General features: G+C 40.4%; 1 protein-coding gene across 2 annotated transcripts in view; it reads left to right on the top strand.

The window, feature by feature from the left end:
• The first annotated feature begins 1152 nt into the window (after positions 1-1152).
• SLIT2 (slit guidance ligand 2) overlaps positions 1153-19272 on the top strand; it is a 370853-nt gene continuing 352733 nt past the window's right edge. For both annotated transcript variants that reach the window (XM_067530343.1, XM_067530344.1), the window contains exons 1-3: positions 1153-3016; positions 5490-5561; positions 6895-6966. In XM_067530343.1, the coding sequence (XP_067386444.1) occupies positions 2802-3016; positions 5490-5561; positions 6895-6966 (359 nt within the window). In that variant the 5' untranslated portion in view covers positions 1153-2801. The remainder of the gene's footprint in view (positions 3017-5489; positions 5562-6894; positions 6967-19272) is intronic.

The raw sequence follows: 19272 nt of genomic DNA, 5'->3' as shown, positions 1-19272 counted from the left end.
TTCTCATGTCCCTGTGGTTAGATTTTCGTTTTAAAAATCACCTTGTGTTGAATTCAGGAGGAAGAATAAACTCAATCCAGTAAAGATGCAACTTTAAACTTGCAGTTTGTAAAATTTTCTGTGAATGGTAGAAGTTTCTGGCAGTGGTCAAGATTTTTAGAAGGATATCCCAGAGAAACACTGAGCATGTATTTTACACCTTGGGAATAGAAAAGAAAAGGAAATTAGTATTTCTTTAAAAAGAAAACTTGATCTGTCACTCAGATATAAATAAAGCAGCATGGTGCTGTGCTTTGCTTACTTAAAGGTATACAGAGTCACATTCAACACCCTTGAATTTTCAGAAAATTGTTCACAAGATTATTGTATAATTTACATAAAATGTGGGGTTTTTAAATGCAAGAAAAAGGCAAAAAATAGAGTATCATTCTCCAAAACCTCTCTTCAGTGGATGGTGAAAAACTAAATGCCATGCATGAGACAGTTACAAGCTAGGCATCAAAAATCTGCAAGATTTAAGTTTTGCTTTTTGCAGGCAAACTACACCAGTATAGGCATGCAACTCGCCCCCAGCCCCTTTCTTTATCTGTCTGTCTCACAAATGCTTGAGTTTTCTCCGCACTGAGGTATTTAAAGTGTGTGAGAAAAATCTCAGGTCTGAAAAAGAGCTAAAAGTGTGTGAGAGCGTTGGCGGGAGGAAAGAGAGATGGAGTGAAGATGCTGGAACTGCGTAGACCTTGCAGTTATTTTTCTAGGTCTCTTGCAAATATTAAAACAGTCCCTAGGAGTCTGTGGTGGCGATCGCTACAGGAAAGGGTACGTAGTTTATACACTAGCCTAGATTCAAGGGAACTCTGCCCCCCTTCCACCCTCGTACTAAGTAGCAGCAGCCGCTGCGCTGCCGCCAGCCTCGCCCTGGGCAGGCAGGTCGCTTGTTACGGGCTGGGGTTTCTCATTCTCGCCGAACTTTCATTCATTGTTTGCGTTTCCCCAGTTCCTCTTCTGCTCACCTCCTCCCCCCGACTTGGAGGCCTGGAGCTGGCCAGCCAATGAACGCAGCCCTTGCGGTTCTGGGCGTGGCCGGAGGAGGCGAGGCTCCACCGCCCATATATAAGGGGCAGAGCGCGGGGTAACTTCTGGCTGGCTGTTGTTGACGGGAGAGGCGTATGGATGTTTGCAGCAGCAGGCAGGGCGGCGAAGGAGGAGGCAAGGCGGAGGGTCTCGGTATCTGTGGCAAAAGCTGCTGGGCGCTTCCTGTTTGCTGGAAAGGCTCTTCCTAAGGAGCCCAGCAGCAGCTTGGGAAGCGCTGGCCCAGGTTTTTGTGGCGCCCTGGGAAGCACTTTCTGCAGCGCTAGCAGTGACACACACCTTGCAACGGGGAAGAGAAGCGGCCTGCGTGTGTCTCATCCTATTGTTCACACTGAGAGACTTGGAGGGTGTGAGGGAAGGAGCTTGCGTGTTCGCTCTTCTGCCACCCTCCTCCCCCTATCCCCTTCTCCCTCTGGGCAGGAGGCGACCAGCAGCCCGGGCGCCAGAGGGGCTGGAGCCAGCTGGACTGTTCGTTCTCTGTAGCCATCCCCTGCTCAGGTGCGCCTTCGGCAAGCGGGGAGGGGAACGGAAACCTTCCCAAGGCATCCTCCCTTCCCGGGCTGAGGAAAGGAAAGTTCCTCCCCCACCCCCTTCTAAATAGCCAGCGTAGACGCCGCTGAACTGTCTTCGCCGGTGCGAGCCACCCCGCTCCTACCTTTCCCGTCAGGTGCCTGCTGCGGCAGAGCTACTGTATCCGGGAGACAAGCCGGGAACGTAACCACGCCCCCCCCCTCTGCTCGCCCCCCAACCCACTCCGTCCGCCGTCGGGGTCCGTCTCGCTGCGCTGCTGGCGGGATCGCCCTAGGGCTCGATCCCTCGATCGATCTCTCGCTGGGATCTGTCACCGAGGAGGCGCCAGTGGATGAGCTCTCGCTCGCTCGCTCTCTCTGTCTCTCTCTGCGGCAGGGCAACGAGTCGCACTTCTCAGGCTGATTCTCGTGCTCCAGGAATAGCTCCTGCCCTGCGAAACTTGGCTTTGGGAGCGTACAACAACCCAACATCATCGTGTGTGTTGACTCTTCCTCTCACCCCGCCCCCCCTCCCCTGGGGATCCAGTTTGATGAATGCTTTGGGAGTGAGGTCTGGTTTGCTGAGGCTCCTCTTGCAGAAGAGTCTATGTGCAGTCGCAAGGCAAACCCCCACCCCCTTGTAGGACTGTAACCAGCCCGTCGGTGGGGAGTGGGAGGGGGGGAAGCGTGGTGTGTGTTGTGTGTGTGTGTGTGCGTGTGAGAGAGCTGCTCTGCCCAGCGCTTTGAATCGCTCGCGTGTGGTGCTGCTGGGCGATTGGTCGCAATGCAGTCTGCGGGAAACATGCAGCTTTAAGCAAACGTGGGTTTTGCGGCTTCTAGCCGGAGGGATCCGCTGGAAGGGACAAGAGGCAAGGCGGAGGAAGGGACGGAGGCAGCCAGCTCTACGCGTGGGTTTTGCTTCGCCTCTGCAGCCAGTGTGCGCGCGGAGACCGAGTCCCGCATCTTCTCTGCCACCAGGAGGGCGGCGGGAGCCCGGCGAAGTTGATCTCGGGGGCGGATTGGTGCCAGCCTCCTTACCTTGCCGCGGCTTTTGGTTCCGCCTTGGATCGCGACGGACCCTTCGAGTTGCCCAAGTGCTCGTTCCGTTCCGCTGCGGAGGAGGAGGAGGGCGGCTTGTGCCCGGGCGCCTTTGGGGAGGGCAGTCTGCGGTCGCTCTCCGCTTCTCTCCGGCCGCGGGGCCCGATGCTGGAGGGCTCGGTGACGGCGCAGCCTCCGCGGCGGATGATGTGCGGCTTCGGGAAGCTGTCCCTGTGGCTGGGGCTCGCCCTGGGGCTCCTCGGCGAGGCGGCGCCGCAGCCCTGCCCGGCTCAATGCTCCTGTTCGGGCAGCACCGTGGACTGTCACGGGCTGGCGCTGCGGAGTGTCCCGAGAAACATCCCCCGGAACACCGAAAGGCTGTAAGTAACCCTCCCCCTCCACCACCCTCTCTCTGCCGGGAGGCGCCCCAGAGCCCTTCTCGCTGCCCCACGCGCGCTCCGCCCTGAGCTCTGGGGGCAATTTGCTGGGGAGGGTGTCCTCCCCGCGCCCCACTTTGCAGCGTAATTTGGCTTCCCTCCTCGTCCAGCCTGCTCGCTGCAAAGCGCCTGGGGGGAGGTGGCACTAGAAAACTCCCCGAGCTTGTGCGGAGGTTTCTGACGCCCTTGGGCTGGTGCCTTCTCCGGCTCGTCTCGTTATTGGGGGCTTCAGGGTCGCGTTAGGAGCCCTGAAAGAAGAGATCCATTCCTTCCACCGCCTCGCCTTTCCCACGAGAGAGGCGGCAGGAGGCGAATTCGCCTCTCCTCCCTCGCGGCCGCCGGCGACATGTAGGGCAGCAATTTCCCTGCGCTCCCCCTTCTCCCGGCCCCGGGGGTGGGTTGTATTTCAGGGTGCCTCGCTTGTCCTGCCACCGTGAATGGGGGGGGGGGGGGAGTCTTGTCCCAGCCAAGCAAACTTAGCACCGGCTTTTAAAATGGGGCGGGGGACCAGTGCCGGTGGGACCGCTCGCCCCAATACTGGGGCTCGGCCCAGCTGCCCAAGTTCTGCTTCCTTTTCCCTTTCCGGCGGCGTGTCCCTTTCTGCCCAACTCCCAGGCGGTAGGTTGGTGCGCAAAGCCATAGTTCTGCGACGAGGCCCTTGCCTGTCGGGGCAGAGCTCCCCAGCGGCGGGCAACCCTCTGCTTTCCTTTTTCCTGCACCACTGTTATAAAGGGAATTGAGGGAGTTCCCTAGTCCATGCAAGGGGCTGGGTTGGGGGCTGAGGCTGCATTTACTCTCGAGTTATAGGAAGACAGGCCAAGGACACACTTTCCTTAGCACCCACATCCCTCTTTCCCTTAGAAAAAGCCCTTCCATGTGGCTTGCTCCTGACACCCACGCAAGCTGCCCTTGCTCTTCTCTGCTCCCGTTAAACGGGCATGCAAGAGGATTTTATCCCAGTTACACACTACTGCCTCCAGTCACAGCCTTGAGTAAACTGTCCCAAACCGATTGTGTGTCTTGTCGAATTATGATCCAGCTGAAGAAGAGCTCTGTGTAAGCCCAGAACGTGTCTCCCCAACAGAAATTGGCCCAATAAAAGATAATCCATCACCCACCTTGACTCTCTAATATCATGAGACCAACACAATTACACCACCATTGCATATAAATTATGATCCATTCAGTTTGTCAAAAGCATACATAGTTTTTCCTGAAAGATCTGCTGGATCTAGTACCATCTTGGCATCTCTAAAAGGGGAAGGGGGAACAGGAGGAAGAGGAGAGATTAAAATTTTTTGCTTATCACTTGTTTGTTTCATTCTGCTCAAAACAGTTCAAAGGTTTAAGTATAAACACATCTTACTCCAGCAGTGGACTGCACTCAGACAAATACCAAAATGATTGACTGTGATCTTTCCTGTGAAGAAACTTTGCTTGGTTCAGTAGAAACTGTTTCCTGCCACTTTTGCTTAAACTAACAGAATGTGCTGATTTTTCAAAAAGAATATTATAAATGATCTGTAGCCCTAAGGTTAGTTTCTGTGTAACACTGTTTCCCCTATGGCTTAGATCAAGGAGTATATTCAAGCCAGAGCAAAGCCTGGTTTTACTTGTAATGATTGGAACCAGGGCAAGTTTAGTTCTTGACCTAAGATGCCAGAAAAAGGGTTGGTAACTCCAGAAGGGAAAGGGGTGCTGAAATCTGAACAAAAATGTCAAGGCCTGAATACTATTTCCATTATTGCCTCTGAGTTTGCACTTTACAGTCACAGTGGGGTTTCCAGAGCTGTAAAAGTATGAAAACTAAACTCTTCAAACATAGGATTGTAAGGTAAATCCTTATAAATGTAAATCTTTGAAGATGAAGTCTTTTGATGATTCTTTGTAAGCAAGTTTTGCCATAGGAAGTTCAGTGATATATTTAATATATTAAATACACTGCGAAAGTGGCTACCCAAACAAATTTCTGATTACTTGATTTCTTGACTTCGTGATAGGTTTTTCTCTTAACTGTACCAGTTGAAAAGGTATACTTTTCTGTCTAAATATTGCCTGGTTATAATTAGTTAATAATCCCAATATTACAAAAACATTCAGGTAAACTTGTGATAAACAGAATTGATAACTCCAAAACTTAGAGTAAACGTGGTGCATAATGGCGAACAGACTGATGGAGTTTTATAAGGTTTTCTTACAAAGTTTAAAACATTAACTTTAAAACAAACCAATTTAATTTATGGTCTCTTTATTGTCAGGAACTCACACAGCACTAGTGTTAAGAATTAACCATTGGGCACATTTAAGTTCTTGTTTGGTTTTAAAGCCTTGTGAACACAAAACCAAACCAAATAATAATTTTAATTCCTTTTTGAATGTTGGTTTCACTTTCCTGCTCATACACGATTTTTCTTAGGGACCTTAATGGAAATAACATCACAAGAATCACCAAGACTGACTTTACTGGCCTAAGACACCTTCGAGTCCTGTAAGTTTTTGTTTTTGCTTTATGCTGTTATGGTGTTTGTTAATATCACATGATATAGGTTAGATTTTAAATTTGCAAAAAGTTATTTTTAGTATTTAAAAAAAAAAGAAAAAAAGTGAAGCTGTATATTTCACCACATAGAATTCCTATGCTATAGCATCTGAATTTAAAATGTGAGAGGGGGAAAGAATTATGGGATGACATAAAAAGTTTGGAAAATGCCACAGTAACAGTTTTGTATGTAGCCCCTAGTTATTTGTATAATTTCCCTTAAAATTATAAATATAGCAAAATAATTTGAGGCTTTAAAATAATTGGTTGTTTACAAATGTGTGAAAAGCAAAATCTTGCATTTTGCTTAAAATTAATTGAGAAGAAACTGAGTTTACTGCTAGTGTGGGATTATCAAAACATATAGTTGAGTATGTGTACATGTTCAGTTTCAAACTGATACAAAAGGAAATTCACAGAAGAAAGGAAAATGGAAAATACTGTTCCTTTCTTAACCGAAGATCGGCAATATCTAATCCCAACGCTTCGATTTAAAAATGCTTGTTTGCTTTTTTCAGAAACTAATACAATTGGTATCTTATTTCTTTCCACATGGATTTTTTTGTTTAGATGGCTTCAAATATATTGTTTAAAGGTCTTTACATTAACTTTTGCTTGTTATAAACTATTAAATGTGACTTAAGAAAACTGCGTAATTGTGATTACCACTATTTTATTCAGTGAAGCTAAATTATTCCTTGGGACTGAATTGTCTTGTAAAAGTTAAATAACAAAATTGTTCCAATCTAGAGAAGAACTGTAACTATCGTTATAATTACATCCTTTTGCTCAAAACACAACTATTTGCAGTTTGTGTTATTGTGGGCATATTTTACCACTACAGATTTGCAGTTGATATATAGGTGTATCATCAGAATTGTGAAATACCCATTGAATAATTATATATTTTTATTTTATTTGCCAAACAACTGTAGATTAATTATACCATGTTTCCATAATTAACTGGAACTTGCTCCTTCGCAAGTTGGGAGTATTTTCTTTCTTATCTTAATGTTCTTGAGCAGGTTTAAGCTCTGCTTTTATGATTTCCTTTAATGATGAAGAGGCTGTTTTTTGTTTTCCCTTTTGTGCACATGTGCCCCAGTGGAGTCACAGAGGTCCTAAATATATTAAATTGGATATGAGATTTCGCTCTGGAATAAGAATTGCAGAGTTAATAAAGGTGAAATGATTGCCAGTTGCTGAAGTGCAGTAATGGCAGGTGTTAATGCAGCCAATAATCATAAAACTGTTAACCCACTATATATATTCTACATTTCAGTCAGCTCATGGAGAACAAGATTAGTACTATTGAAAGGGGAGCATTCCAGGATCTAAAAGAGCTGGAGAGGCTGTAAGTATTTTTAATTCCAAACATATGATAACGTAATTTATTATAATTTTTTGTCACTTCACTTGTCTTTCAAGGCACTAGACCTTTGATTTTTATACTCACTCTTGCAATGTTTGAGGAACAAGAGCACTAGGGCAGTTCTCAGACACTACCTACAATGGGTGGGAAATCCTGGATAAATAGTATAGATTCAAAATGTAAATTGCAGTTTTCTTCAAAGGTAACTTCTTGAACACTAAAGAAAATAGTCTCCTTTGAATGCACAAGGACTTAAGCGCACAACTGTTTTTTTTTTTCCACACGAGCATGAGACTACACTCTAAAAAGCTCATTTTTTTTCTTTGAGAAACAATGTGAGATTTTAGTCTTGGGAAGGCTTGTGGTGGTCACAATGTTCTGTAGGAAGAAACTTTATAGTATTTACTAGATGCAAAGTATGTCTTCTGTTCTTACTCTATGCAATATGGAGAAACATTCAGCATGTGCATTCCTCGAACTTTTCTTTTTTGTAAAAAAACCAAACTGGTTGAAACTCTCGCCAGACAAAATATTTTTTTAAATGAGCATTATATTGGGTTCTGTTCCCTTAAAATACTTAGTGTTGCCATCTTTAAAAGCTGATGAATGGGGGGGTGAGGGTAAGAGTTATAGAACATTCAGGAGAGGCAGAAGCAAAGAAACGGTAATCAAAATACAGATGTCTGCATTAAGACTAGCAAATAGAAAGCCGAGCACTGTTTTTCTTTAAACTGTGTTAGCTTTTTACATTGCTAGCTTCTTATAAGTTTCCAGTGCAAACTTTCCCAGAATACTACTTTTTGGATGCTGTGTATGAAAATAGTTGTAGAAATATATGGACTATGTTGTGTACAATACTGTGTCTCTAAAGGTAAGAAGCCTTTAATATATTAAAATTCTAATAATCTATAGCCTTGTGTAAAATATATTTTACACCCTCTGCATTCTCAATACCATGCAATAGATATGCAAGCATATTTTAGTAATACAGCATAGTACTTTGCTTTTTAAAGCGTGGGGCCCAAAGGATCAGGCCCTATATTGTATGGCTTCTTTTTGAAATTACATATTTGGGGGTTGATTTCTCTTCTATCACCAATGTAACCCTGCTAACATCCATAGTTATTCCTGATTTACACCAGTATAAGTGAGAAGAATCTGGCCTATGGTGTCTTCCTAACTTTTTCATGCTCTGTATCCCCAGCTGCTGTCTCTAATATTTAAAGTAGTTTCACATGAATACAAACATAAGGCTAGTGATGAACTTCTAACTTATCACAGAAAAGTTGATTTAGCAACTTCAGTTTAACTGTAGAAATACATATGTTGATCACATAAGTTATGAATAAGTGTGTAGTTTTTGGTTCATTATGAGGAATGAGGTTCCCTCAAGCACCTGCAAAGTGAAAGTGCTATCATGTAACAATTTTGCTGCTGTCAGAAATTGGGTAATGTGTTCTGACCGTGTATTTGAGAACTGCATAGTCAAGCTTTTTCAGAGCAATTGAAAAAACTTACTTTCCTTTATTAATGCCTTTTTATAAAAGTTTGTTTATAAAGTATCTTTAAAAAAAGTCTTAGCTTTTTATACAAGGTCTAGGGGGTTAGTAAACCTTAAGATTTTTGCTCTTGTGGTATGTGTGGGGTAATATGTAGAATAGACGCTTAACAATATTCCAAAATCTGGTTTCTGGACTTTAATCTCAGAAAGTAGAACAGCAGTTTCAGTCCTACTTTAAGATTGACTAGGCATAAGTATGAATATTTCAAAGACTTCAGAAGATCAGTGTCTTAGTTATTGATATGTTTTGATGTTACTCAACTAAAGTATTTTATAATTCTACTTGTTCCTGAATACCCTATGGTAAGGACCCTTTGTAGACTTAATTAGCTCTTTTTAAATATTTTTTATTTTTGTGCTACATTTCTTGACAATCTTATCTAATATAAAACTTAAATACAAAATCATAATGTTATGTTTTTGATTAATGACTGACTTCTTTTAAACTGATTAAGTGATGTTACCGATGGGAGTACCAAGAATGAGATTTTAAATCATTATTAACTTAAATTTTGTGTTCTATCAAATACTTTTCTTTAAGTTTTGGTATATTAAGTGACTTCTTACAAATGTTAATATGGCTATTTAAATTTTTAATTCCTGAAAATTGTTTTTCAAGATGGCACAGTTGATGTCAAGGGTATTGGGTTTTTTAACTGGGGGGTTTAGTTTTATGGTGACACTTCTCAAGTAATCAACTTGAACTGCATTATTTCTTTTATTAAACTTGGTTAGATATCTAGTTATATACTATGTTGTCCTCTGGCTGTCTGGAAGGTATTGCTATTTCTCTAACGGTATCATAGTTCTTTTTTTTTTTTTTTTTTTTCCCTTCTGTAATCCAGTCAGATGTTTTGAGGTGGGAGAGAGGAGTTGTAGTTTTGAATGAAACTAATATATATGCAAGATCTCTTTAAGTTAGCCCAGCTGTTGGCTAAGAGCAAATATTTCATATTTGTGAGGAAAAGCTGAGAAAATTCCTTTTGTTTACAAGTGCCAAGTCCATCTGATGGAGGCACATTGTTATCTGACAGCCAATTAATCTCCTTGGGATTCTGGAATTCAAAACCATTTCTTAGGAAACTTATAGATACTCTCTTCAAATGTTTGCCTTTTTCATACATAAAATAGCAAGGATGTTGTGTCCAAAGGATGCATGCTTTTTAAATGTAGAATGCCACATTTTAGTGAGCAAGCCTAGCTGCTGTCAAATCATCTTTGATGTAATGTAGTGGTTTTAATATTATGAACAAAGGCTCCCTGAGCCATTGACTGTAGCTTACACTTAGTTTGTTTATAAGCTAGTTACGTAAACATAGATATCATTTGTATCAAATGTAATGTCTTTCGGTTATGCTAAGGATTTTAATGAGAATTCCAAATATTACATACAAGTTATATTAAATAATTATCTAACAAATTACAAAGAGACCCCTTTCTTCTTCCCTTCCCCAGATAAATAAATCTCTGTCCATGTTGAGCAGCTCATGTTTCAGAGGGTCGGAACTTGCAAACCAATAGTTTCATAAATACCCCTTACACCAGTGAACCTATGTCTTCCACAGAATTGCTTGGCAGTGTGTGTACTATTTTGCAGATTCAATCCTGCAAGGTGCTGACTCTCTTCAATCCCATTGACATCAATGGGAGTTGAAGTTACACAGCACCTTGCAGGATCAAGCTCTGTATGGAGAAGCTCAAAGGAGAAAAAAATTCCAGTTCTTGAACCCTCTTTCTAAAGCAAAACCAAAATAAACCACTAACGAAGTATAAATACACAAATATACATTTAGGTCAAAAAAATCTTGACTTAAACAATTATTAAAAGGAATTTATTTCCAACTATAGTATGGTTTCATTTAATAAGAAAAAAATAAAATAGTTGTATAACATTATGCATATATGGTGTTATGTACAAATATTTAATAAAAGACCCAATGTAGTCTGTGGCAAGCTAGATATATAGTCCGCTATTCTAGCAGAAATTTCATGACAGCTTCAGATTTAAAAATAAGTTTTATTTAAATAAAAATGAATTGGTCACTGCAGTAGCCCCAACTTTTTATATTAAATGCAACTTATTTTATGCTGTCTCTGCATTCTTGGTTTTCAGTTGGCTACAGATATATGTACTGATAATGCCTAACTGTACGATAGAATCTGATGGGGGCAAGATAGTGATGGAAACTGAACGTTTTGGCAGCTAGCCAGGGGGCAGGTGGGGCTTTTGGCCCCAGGGGAGCCTGAGAGGATGGCAGTTCAGGATTGTGAGGTAAGCACCTTAACTGGACGTTTCTGCTCATATGATTAGGAGTGAAATAGTTAACAATTTTGATATGGAAAAAACTCATTTTTAGGCATCCGTGTTCATAGTCTATTTTGATCAGGGCAGTTTATGCTCTCAGCCATTGTTTCAGGATATGAACAAATTCAGGAAGAAATAACCACACCTGATAGCACTTGGTTCACCTTTACAAATATAAGGGCTAGAAATGTACCTTGAATGTACCTAGAAACCCCTTAATTATGTGAGTAGCCCCACAAAGGTTAGTGGGACCACTTGAAGCGTATCTGGCTACTCATTTTGGGCCAGGGTCTGGAGAGAAAAGAGCAGCATTTATTTGCGAGGATCAGAATCTGGTCTATAGCTTTTTTTTTTTTTTTTTTTTTTTTTTTTTTAAAAGGAACACTTGAATTATGGAGCTCAGTTATGTACCAAGGAATAAACGCTGGACATTTCCATTGTCAAGGAACAGGTGGTGCCGTGATAAAATCGGACAGTCTTTTGGCTCATTAACAAGAACACAATGCTTTCTGTTGCTTATTCTGAAAAGCAAAACTGTTCCTCTGTTTTCTTACATGACAACAAAAAGTTAGGCACCTAATAATCTTCCTTTCCTATCGTCTTCCCCTCTACCAAAATCCCCCCAAAAATCTTACTACCTAAGTGTCATCTGCAATGATTTGAGCAACATCGGACCTATTTTCTTAGATGGTAGCGTGAAAGTTATGCAAATGGCTAGTTTCTGATGAAGAAAATCTTTTACTCAGTGTAGAGTGTGGGAGAAAATTATAATAGGATGATACTCATTCTTCTATTTCTTAGGATTTTTCTAGTAGCAGCCACCATACCAGAGAATGGACCACGGATTATTTAAAAAAAAAAAACAAAAAAAAACAACCCCGCGGGGGGGGGCCCATTTCTACTTTAAGGAGAAGATCACGTTTTGTGTTGAGGATAATTGCTAAAGCCCAGAAAACCCTGTAGTGGACTCAACACTCAGTTCTTTCCTCAAATCCTAATAGCAGAAGACTTTTTTGAATCAAACAATTTTTCAGGATCTCATGTTTTCCTTTAACAAGGGTCAAATTCTCCTCTGAGTACTCTGATATCAATACAGAGCAACTCATTGTCTTCAGTGGTTAGTCTGGGTCTGTATGGTATAATGGAGTAGGATTTGTTCTTCACTTTGGAGGAAACAACTTTATTTGATTCTCCATGGTTTTTTTTTAAGACAACCTGTAAATTGCTCAGTTTGTATACTGTTCCCAAGTAAATGAAGCAGGACCTTCTCATCGAGTAATTCATGGTTCAGATTAATCTGTTTATGCCTGCAGTTGTTTTCCCAAAACTGTCATGGCAGATGTCTTCACCTGATTCAGCTATATCAGATGGTCTTTGAAAAAGAAAATTCTGTATTGGGTGGGGTGGAAGGACTCCAAGGTGACAACCATGTTACTCTGACTGCAGTCCTTTTCTCTAGGCCAGTATTAAAGAATAATCAAGAGTTCTGTCTAGGTTTTTTTGGGTTTGTTTTTTTATCAGGGATTGTAGAAAGAGGGCAAGAAGAGTAAGTAGAGCAAGACTCCAACTACCAACAGGCAATTGTCTAGTGTCTTTTAATCATTGAGATTTAGTGACCAAAATGGAAAACCAGGAAAGATAATCATACTCAAGCCATGCCATATGTCCAGAGGATGTTCTCCATGGGGGAGAAATGCTTACTGGGGGAAGAAGCATGCTGCTGAGAGGTGATATAGTGGAGAATGTGGCAGGGATAGAAGTAGGCTTTTAAAATGACAATTAAGTGCCTGATCCTGAAAACACTTATGCATGTGCATAACTTGAGTTGCATGAGTAGCCCATTGACTTCAAGGGGACTACTCATGTGAGTCAGTTTACTCGAGTGTGTAAACATTTGCAAGACCAAGTGGTGAAACATCAGACAAAAACTCAAAGAGCTGCTAGCTCAGACGTTTTATAAATCATTTGTAGTATAGGAGTTGTAGATGCATGTTTTGTTGAAACAGATTATGAAGATGTTTTGCTACTATAATTTAATTCTGTCTTCATAATCTAGGATGCAATCTTGTTCACTCAATGTCATCTTGTAACAGCAGAGTTAAATATGATGTTTAAAAGTTTGAATTAAGTTTTTTTTAGTAGTGAAATCAGTGATTTCAAACTTTAATGAAGTTCATTGAACATGTATTTTTCCTTACCTTTTATATATTCTGTATTTCATAGTCTTGGAAAGAAGAATTTAAAGAATAAACCGTCTGTTTTGTGGCAGACTTCATGTAGTTATTTCTAGAGTGACAAGTGGTAGAGAACTACTTAAAAGTCAAAGTGCATGCATACAGTTCTGCTAGGGAATGATGTATTTGGTGTAAATCTGCCTGTTCTTGTCCTTTATTCAATGTGTAAATTAATCTTTAATTAATGTGGAAAGGAGCAGTAGTTTTTTCAGAACAAGTTCCTTGAAGTAGTGGTGAAGGCAGCATTTACATGAAAACTGAAGGGTTTGACCCAGTAGCACTAAGTCACTACAGTTGTTAGTACATATTCTGGATGAATAATTTTAAATTTATAGTTGTTCAGATACCATGGTTATGTATGAGGTATTGTAGCCTACAATATTTCAAGCATGTGCTTAGCTGTAAGGAAAGAAAGTATGATTTTCTTTGAAGAACATTACTTTGCTCTATTCCCTAGTTTTGTGTCAGAAGAAAAATACTGTGTGTAAACTTGTGACAAGTTTACTTCTTGTATAACAAGGGCATAATTCTAACCTCAAATGCATGGTCCATATCACTGAAAATTCTAAAAGGTCTTTGAGTGCAATAGCAGAATTTTCAAGATAGGATAATCTTCTCCATATTATTTTATGTGGTTGAGACTACTTTTTTTATGAGACTAGAATGGAGTCCCAAAAATATAGTGCATGTGGTCTGTATTAGGAGGTATCACATTGTACAGGCATAAATGAGTTTTCATACAATCTTTAAAAATAGATAGTTCAAAGTGAGAATATGGCTTCATAAAAGCATGATTAATTCAAATAAATAGGAAAGTTTCTTAATAGTGTAAAATAAAAACAAACCCCAGTTGGGCAATATTGGAATGTTGGAACTGTATCAGTGAGGGATAGTTGTCAGAACGTGGACTGTGAAACATGTAAGATCCATGATAAACTATGTAGACCCCTAACTACTCTTAAAGTTTGGCCTACAGAGTTTAAAGGGTTTGGCTGTATGACTCTTTCAATGGTCCCAAAATATCTGAGACTACATTATTAATGCAGAAATACTTGATATAGTCCCTAATATCTTAAACAAACAAAAACACACATAGTTTGTTTGTGTTTGTTTTTTACTGTAGGAGAGAGTATGTCTCCTCCAGACACCTCTCCCCCAATATGTGAAGCTGGAATAGAAAGCTGATTCAGGTCACTGCGTCAGGGAAATTAATGTAATGAGCTTTCATAGTAACAGGCGTGACTCTAGCACTGGTGACTAGTGTTACATGCCTAACCATGATAATGGACACAGGCTAAAAATTAAAATAAGCACATATACTAGCATTTCATTGGGTATTGATCTGTGGCACAAGTTTGACATTTTTTTGTGGCATTTGAGTTGCGATGGATGAAGGGCAATACAATTTTCAAGAGAGAATATCACCAATTTTTCTAAGTACCCTAACCAAGCCAACTCCAAGCATTTGTGAGTCAGCCCCCAAAAGAGACTTTTAAAATTACATTTTGGGTTTAATTGGCCTTTTGAGTTTTGAGCATTTAGGATTCATGTTTCAAGAATTTTAGCCCTTTTTGTTTCAAAGAAAGACTTACTTGTTTTGACATGAGTTGAGATTCTTACATAATCCCATTCCCTAGGATCTGTGGCTTTAAGGAAAAAATTGCAAAATTGTCAATACAATTGCAAGAGTTCGCAGTACTGCATAACTAAAATCAGCTTTTCTGATTAACCTCAAACTTGTATTTGATCTCGTAATAAGCATAAATGTGAAATTCCAGAAAGAAAGGAGATTGTCTAGGTTTGTGGTGGTGTAAGCTAGCAATGCTGGGTTTAGAATGGAGACCGTTTTTCAGACTTAATTATTGAGCCACTACTACGGCTCTATAATTCATGTGACTGCTGTGATGTTAACTAAACAATATCTTTGCTCCACTTTCTGCCTTAAGAGGCATTTCTTGCTATCTTTATTCATATTGCTCCTCAGATAGTCCCAAGGAAATCAACTCCCTGTGGAGTAAGGCTGGCAAAAGGCTGGCCTTAAAACTGTCTTAAAGGAAACTGCACTGGAAGTTTCTTTTTTAGTAGCAAAATTTTACTTAGAATTTGGTATCACATTCACTGAATAGTGAGACTGCATTTTCCCCCTTAGTGTACGTACATTATGAATGAGACCTTGACAATGTTTTACAGTTTGTCAGTGTTACTGAGAGGATTTTTTGTTGTCCGTTTTTAATGAAACCTCTGTGAGATGAGGCGTTAGTGCTAGCAACTCCTTGTTTGTAAATTGAAAAGGACTATAGTTCCAGACCCCAAAAATGCTTTGTAAAATACAACCTGCATGTATTTAGGAAACTTTACTTCTGGGGACTTTTTTTTTTTTTTTTTGAAAACTTGATTCCTTTGGAGATTAAGTGGGTATATAAACATTCATTTGGCTAGCAGTCTAGTAAATGTCAGCATTCAGAGTTAGTATTTCCATGCATCTGTTGTAGGTGGCACAAAAGTAATGAGCTCAGGTGTAGAATATGTTGCTGAACAGGCCTGAAGGAAAAATGTTGTTCCTTGTTCATCACAGATGTGGAGAATCCTCCTCCTAGCTAATTCTACATAGTTTAAGGGCGACACATAGCACAGTTCTTATCTTTGAGCAGGGAGGAGACCAAGAAGCCTGCGGTGCTAATCACTTAGCAAAGGAATGCAAGTTCCACCTCTCAAGAATTGTAGGAATTATACTGAGGCACCTGTATTTGTAGTTTGTTTTTGTTTTTAAATTACTACAGGAATTATCCTGTGTTAAGATTTTTGGAGTTGCTTTAGCAAAATTTTCAGTCTCTACAACATTCCTAGTATTACAACATTAAATAATGGCTAAAGCATTTAAATACCTGTTTAAAATTTTTTTTGTTACTAAAGGATTTTAAATTCAGATTAGTGTCACCATTATTTTAACTTCAGAATAATACAAAATGCTGTTACAGTAAAATCCTCTCGTTGGAAGTGTTGTGAACTCTTTATGTAACTTTTCAATATTACTGTTAGCAGTATATTTTATTCATCTGAGTCTAGTTTCTCATGGGACTCTTTTTATGGGTCTAGAAGTCAAATTGCAGTGAGAAGTCCTGTTTGCTCTTTGCAGACCTTTTTACAAATTCCAAGTCAGGAAGGCTGTTTATTTTTCCCACATCTGTTTTGTGCTCATCCTTTGTGACAGTGTTTGCTGGATGCTCTCCTTTTTTACTTCCTCTGAAATGGATAGTTTGCACGGTTACAAAATTTTAAAACCATCTCTGGCTCTACAAAAATATATTGCATATAGTTTTGTTTAAAACTCTAAAATATTGCTTATTTTAGTGTGTTCTAGACAAAGAACTTAAACTTCCTGGAAAGCTTTGCTGGGAAGTATTAATTGTACTTTATATAACACTTCAATCGGTTGCAGAGCAACTTATATCTACTCTAACACTTCTACTAAGAATGTTTACCAGGCAAAAAAAAAAGCTGTCTGCATGCTTTTCAGGACAACAATGTGGAAGCATAATGGGCACTTGCATTGTATTAAAATTAAAAATAATTTCCACTGTACTCTTCTTTTTAACTGCAATTTCTATGTAGATTTTTATGGGTACACTTCAAAAGCAGTGCAAGGAGGTCTTGCCTGAATGACTCTCATTCAGGTCAGTGACTCATAACATTACATTCCCACACACCATTCTGAAGAAACTTTTTTTCCTGTGGTTAGATTTTTTTTCATTAGGGGGATTTCTTCTGCCATCCTCTGCAGCATCTAGTGCTAGCCACTGTTGAAGACAGGACAACACTTAGCTGGACCTCTGGTCAGATCCATATGGGAACATCTACTTCCTTTTCTACTGCATGCCATTTAATATAAAAATTTTATCTGCTTCACTTAGGCAAATGTATACAAAAGTAAAAGTCTGTGTTGTGTTGTGTTGTGTGCAAAAGTATCCTTGTGACTCAGGCTTACAAATTTGTTCTTCTGAGGACATGTAGGTTGTCTCCAAATGCTGTCACACTTTTTTTTTTTTCCCCCCTCTATCTGAAAATCTGTTCTTTCTTTGCCATTTCTAGATATCTCATCTGCATCTGTCACTGGTCACTTATTCAATTGTACCTTTCTTTCCTCTGCTTCTGACTCTCAACTTTTTCCCCCAATTTCCATGATAATATTGCTGCAAGATCATCCTTGCCTGATATTTAATCATCTTATGCCATTTTTTTTAAATCCTTCCACAGGTTCCCTATTCAGTATCTTCCACTACAAATTTAGGTTCCTGAGTTTTAGCCCTATGGAACTGAAGACAAAGTTTAAACCAGAGCAATCTCCTACTGCACATACTTTTGCCATCGTTACCTTGCCAATGAACTAACACTGCCTAACAACTTCTAGTTTTTAGGTTTTCTTCCACACTTTTCCTTTAGCACAGACTCTCCTAACTGCTGTGACAAGGCATTACCTTCACATTTATTTCAATTCCTCTCAATATACAAGTCAATATCTGTACCCAAACTATACTTTTTTAAAAGGGGTAAAGATTGGGGGAGCCAGAGGGAGATGTATTTTATGGGACCATATCGTGTATTAATCACTGCACAATACTGCTTATATATATCTGAATACATAGGTTCCAATGCTGTCTTGATTTCCTGTTTCCCAAGCTGGTGAAATCCAAGAACAGAATGCCTTTTTTTTCAGTCCCTTTCCCACCTCTAACAAGAAATTGATGGATGTGCATTAACGGAATGTCTGTCTTAATTCTTTGTGGGAGCTAAGCACTGTGGGACAGGTAGCATAAAGTGGGGGTGGAGAGAGTTAGGGCACATCTACACTGCAGTTAAACACCCATGGTTGGCCCTTATCAGCGGACTCAGGTGAAGCGGGAGAGTCTCTAAGCCTGGGCACCAGCCTGAGCCCAAACATCTACAGGCCAATTAAACAGCCCAAGCCCAAGTCAGCTGGCCCCGGCCTGCCATGGGTGTTTAACTGCAGCATAGATGTACCCTTAGGCTATGTTTACACTGCAAAATAAATAAGTAAATTAAAACGCCCCGCAGTCTCAGAGCCCAGGCTAGCTTGGTCTCATGGCTTGGTCTCATGCCACGGAGCTAAAAATAGAAGTGTAGAAGTTCCTGCTTGGGCTGGGACCTGAGCTCTGAGACTGACACCCCTGCCCCTCCCATGGCCAGGTTTCAGAACCTGGGCTCCAGCTGAAGCTGGAACATCTGTATTGCTATTTTTAGCTCCAGAGCAGTAGCCAAGTCAGTTGACCCAGACTCTGTAACCCATTGCAGGGTGTGTGTCTTTGCAATGGAGACATACCCATGGATGCCCCTGTTTGGAGAAAGCATGGGCCCTTGTATTCAAAGCAGAGTTGATTATGTGGGCCTGATTTTCCACCATTTGCACCTGTATAAACAACTACCAAATGGAAATTCTCCATTTAAACTGGTGGCAGTGTTATGTGGCACATGCCCTGCATCAATGTAAAATCACTATACAAAATGTAAGATAGTGGAGAGTCTGGTCCATGGCCTTAAAGGGAAGTTGTACCACTCTTCCTCAGCTCAGCAACCTGAAATGCAAATAATTGTCCATGAAAACTTTCCAAAAATGCAAATAGCATTTTTGACCACCTACTGCATTAGTAAGCAAGTGAGGTTTGTAACAGTGGCTGTATGAGAGTCTAACATATGACCGCAAACTTGTTTCCATCCTGTTTTAATATTGACCAAACAGAGTAAACAGTTTACAATATTATGGTGGATTTTTGGTTTGCTAAACTAGTATTAAAGCAGGGTGGAAACAAATTAACAGTTCTCTGTAACACTGGCTGTAATGGGAGTCCAACAAATATCTATCTTCAACATCACTAACAGGTGAGGAGTGCCACTTGAAAACACCAGATCTGATCCTTCAATCCCTACCCTTAATTTGAAGCAACTGCAGGATCGTGCCTGTAACTTTTGAATACATTTAAATGTATTCATAGTGAATAGTGTTGACCTTCAGATTTTAAGAACTGTGAAAACAGGTCACACTATTTGGTGTAAGAAAGATTGTGAATAGATACATAACCTAACTAATTGTGAGGATGACCACAGAGCAGATCCCAGAAAATATTTCAAGGATTCTCTGCAATGAGTGACTGACCAGCATCCCTGATAAGCAT

Source organism: Emydura macquarii, unplaced genomic scaffold (genome assembly GCF_026122565.2).
Source record: "Emydura macquarii macquarii isolate MOO-44397 ecotype Brisbane River unplaced genomic scaffold, CSIRO-AGI_Emac_v2 contig_3062, whole genome shotgun sequence".
Taxonomy (NCBI): Eukaryota; Metazoa; Chordata; order Testudines; family Chelidae; genus Emydura; species Emydura macquarii.
The sequence above is the reverse complement of the archived record's forward strand: the minus strand, read 5'-3'. Positions and strand labels throughout refer to the sequence as shown.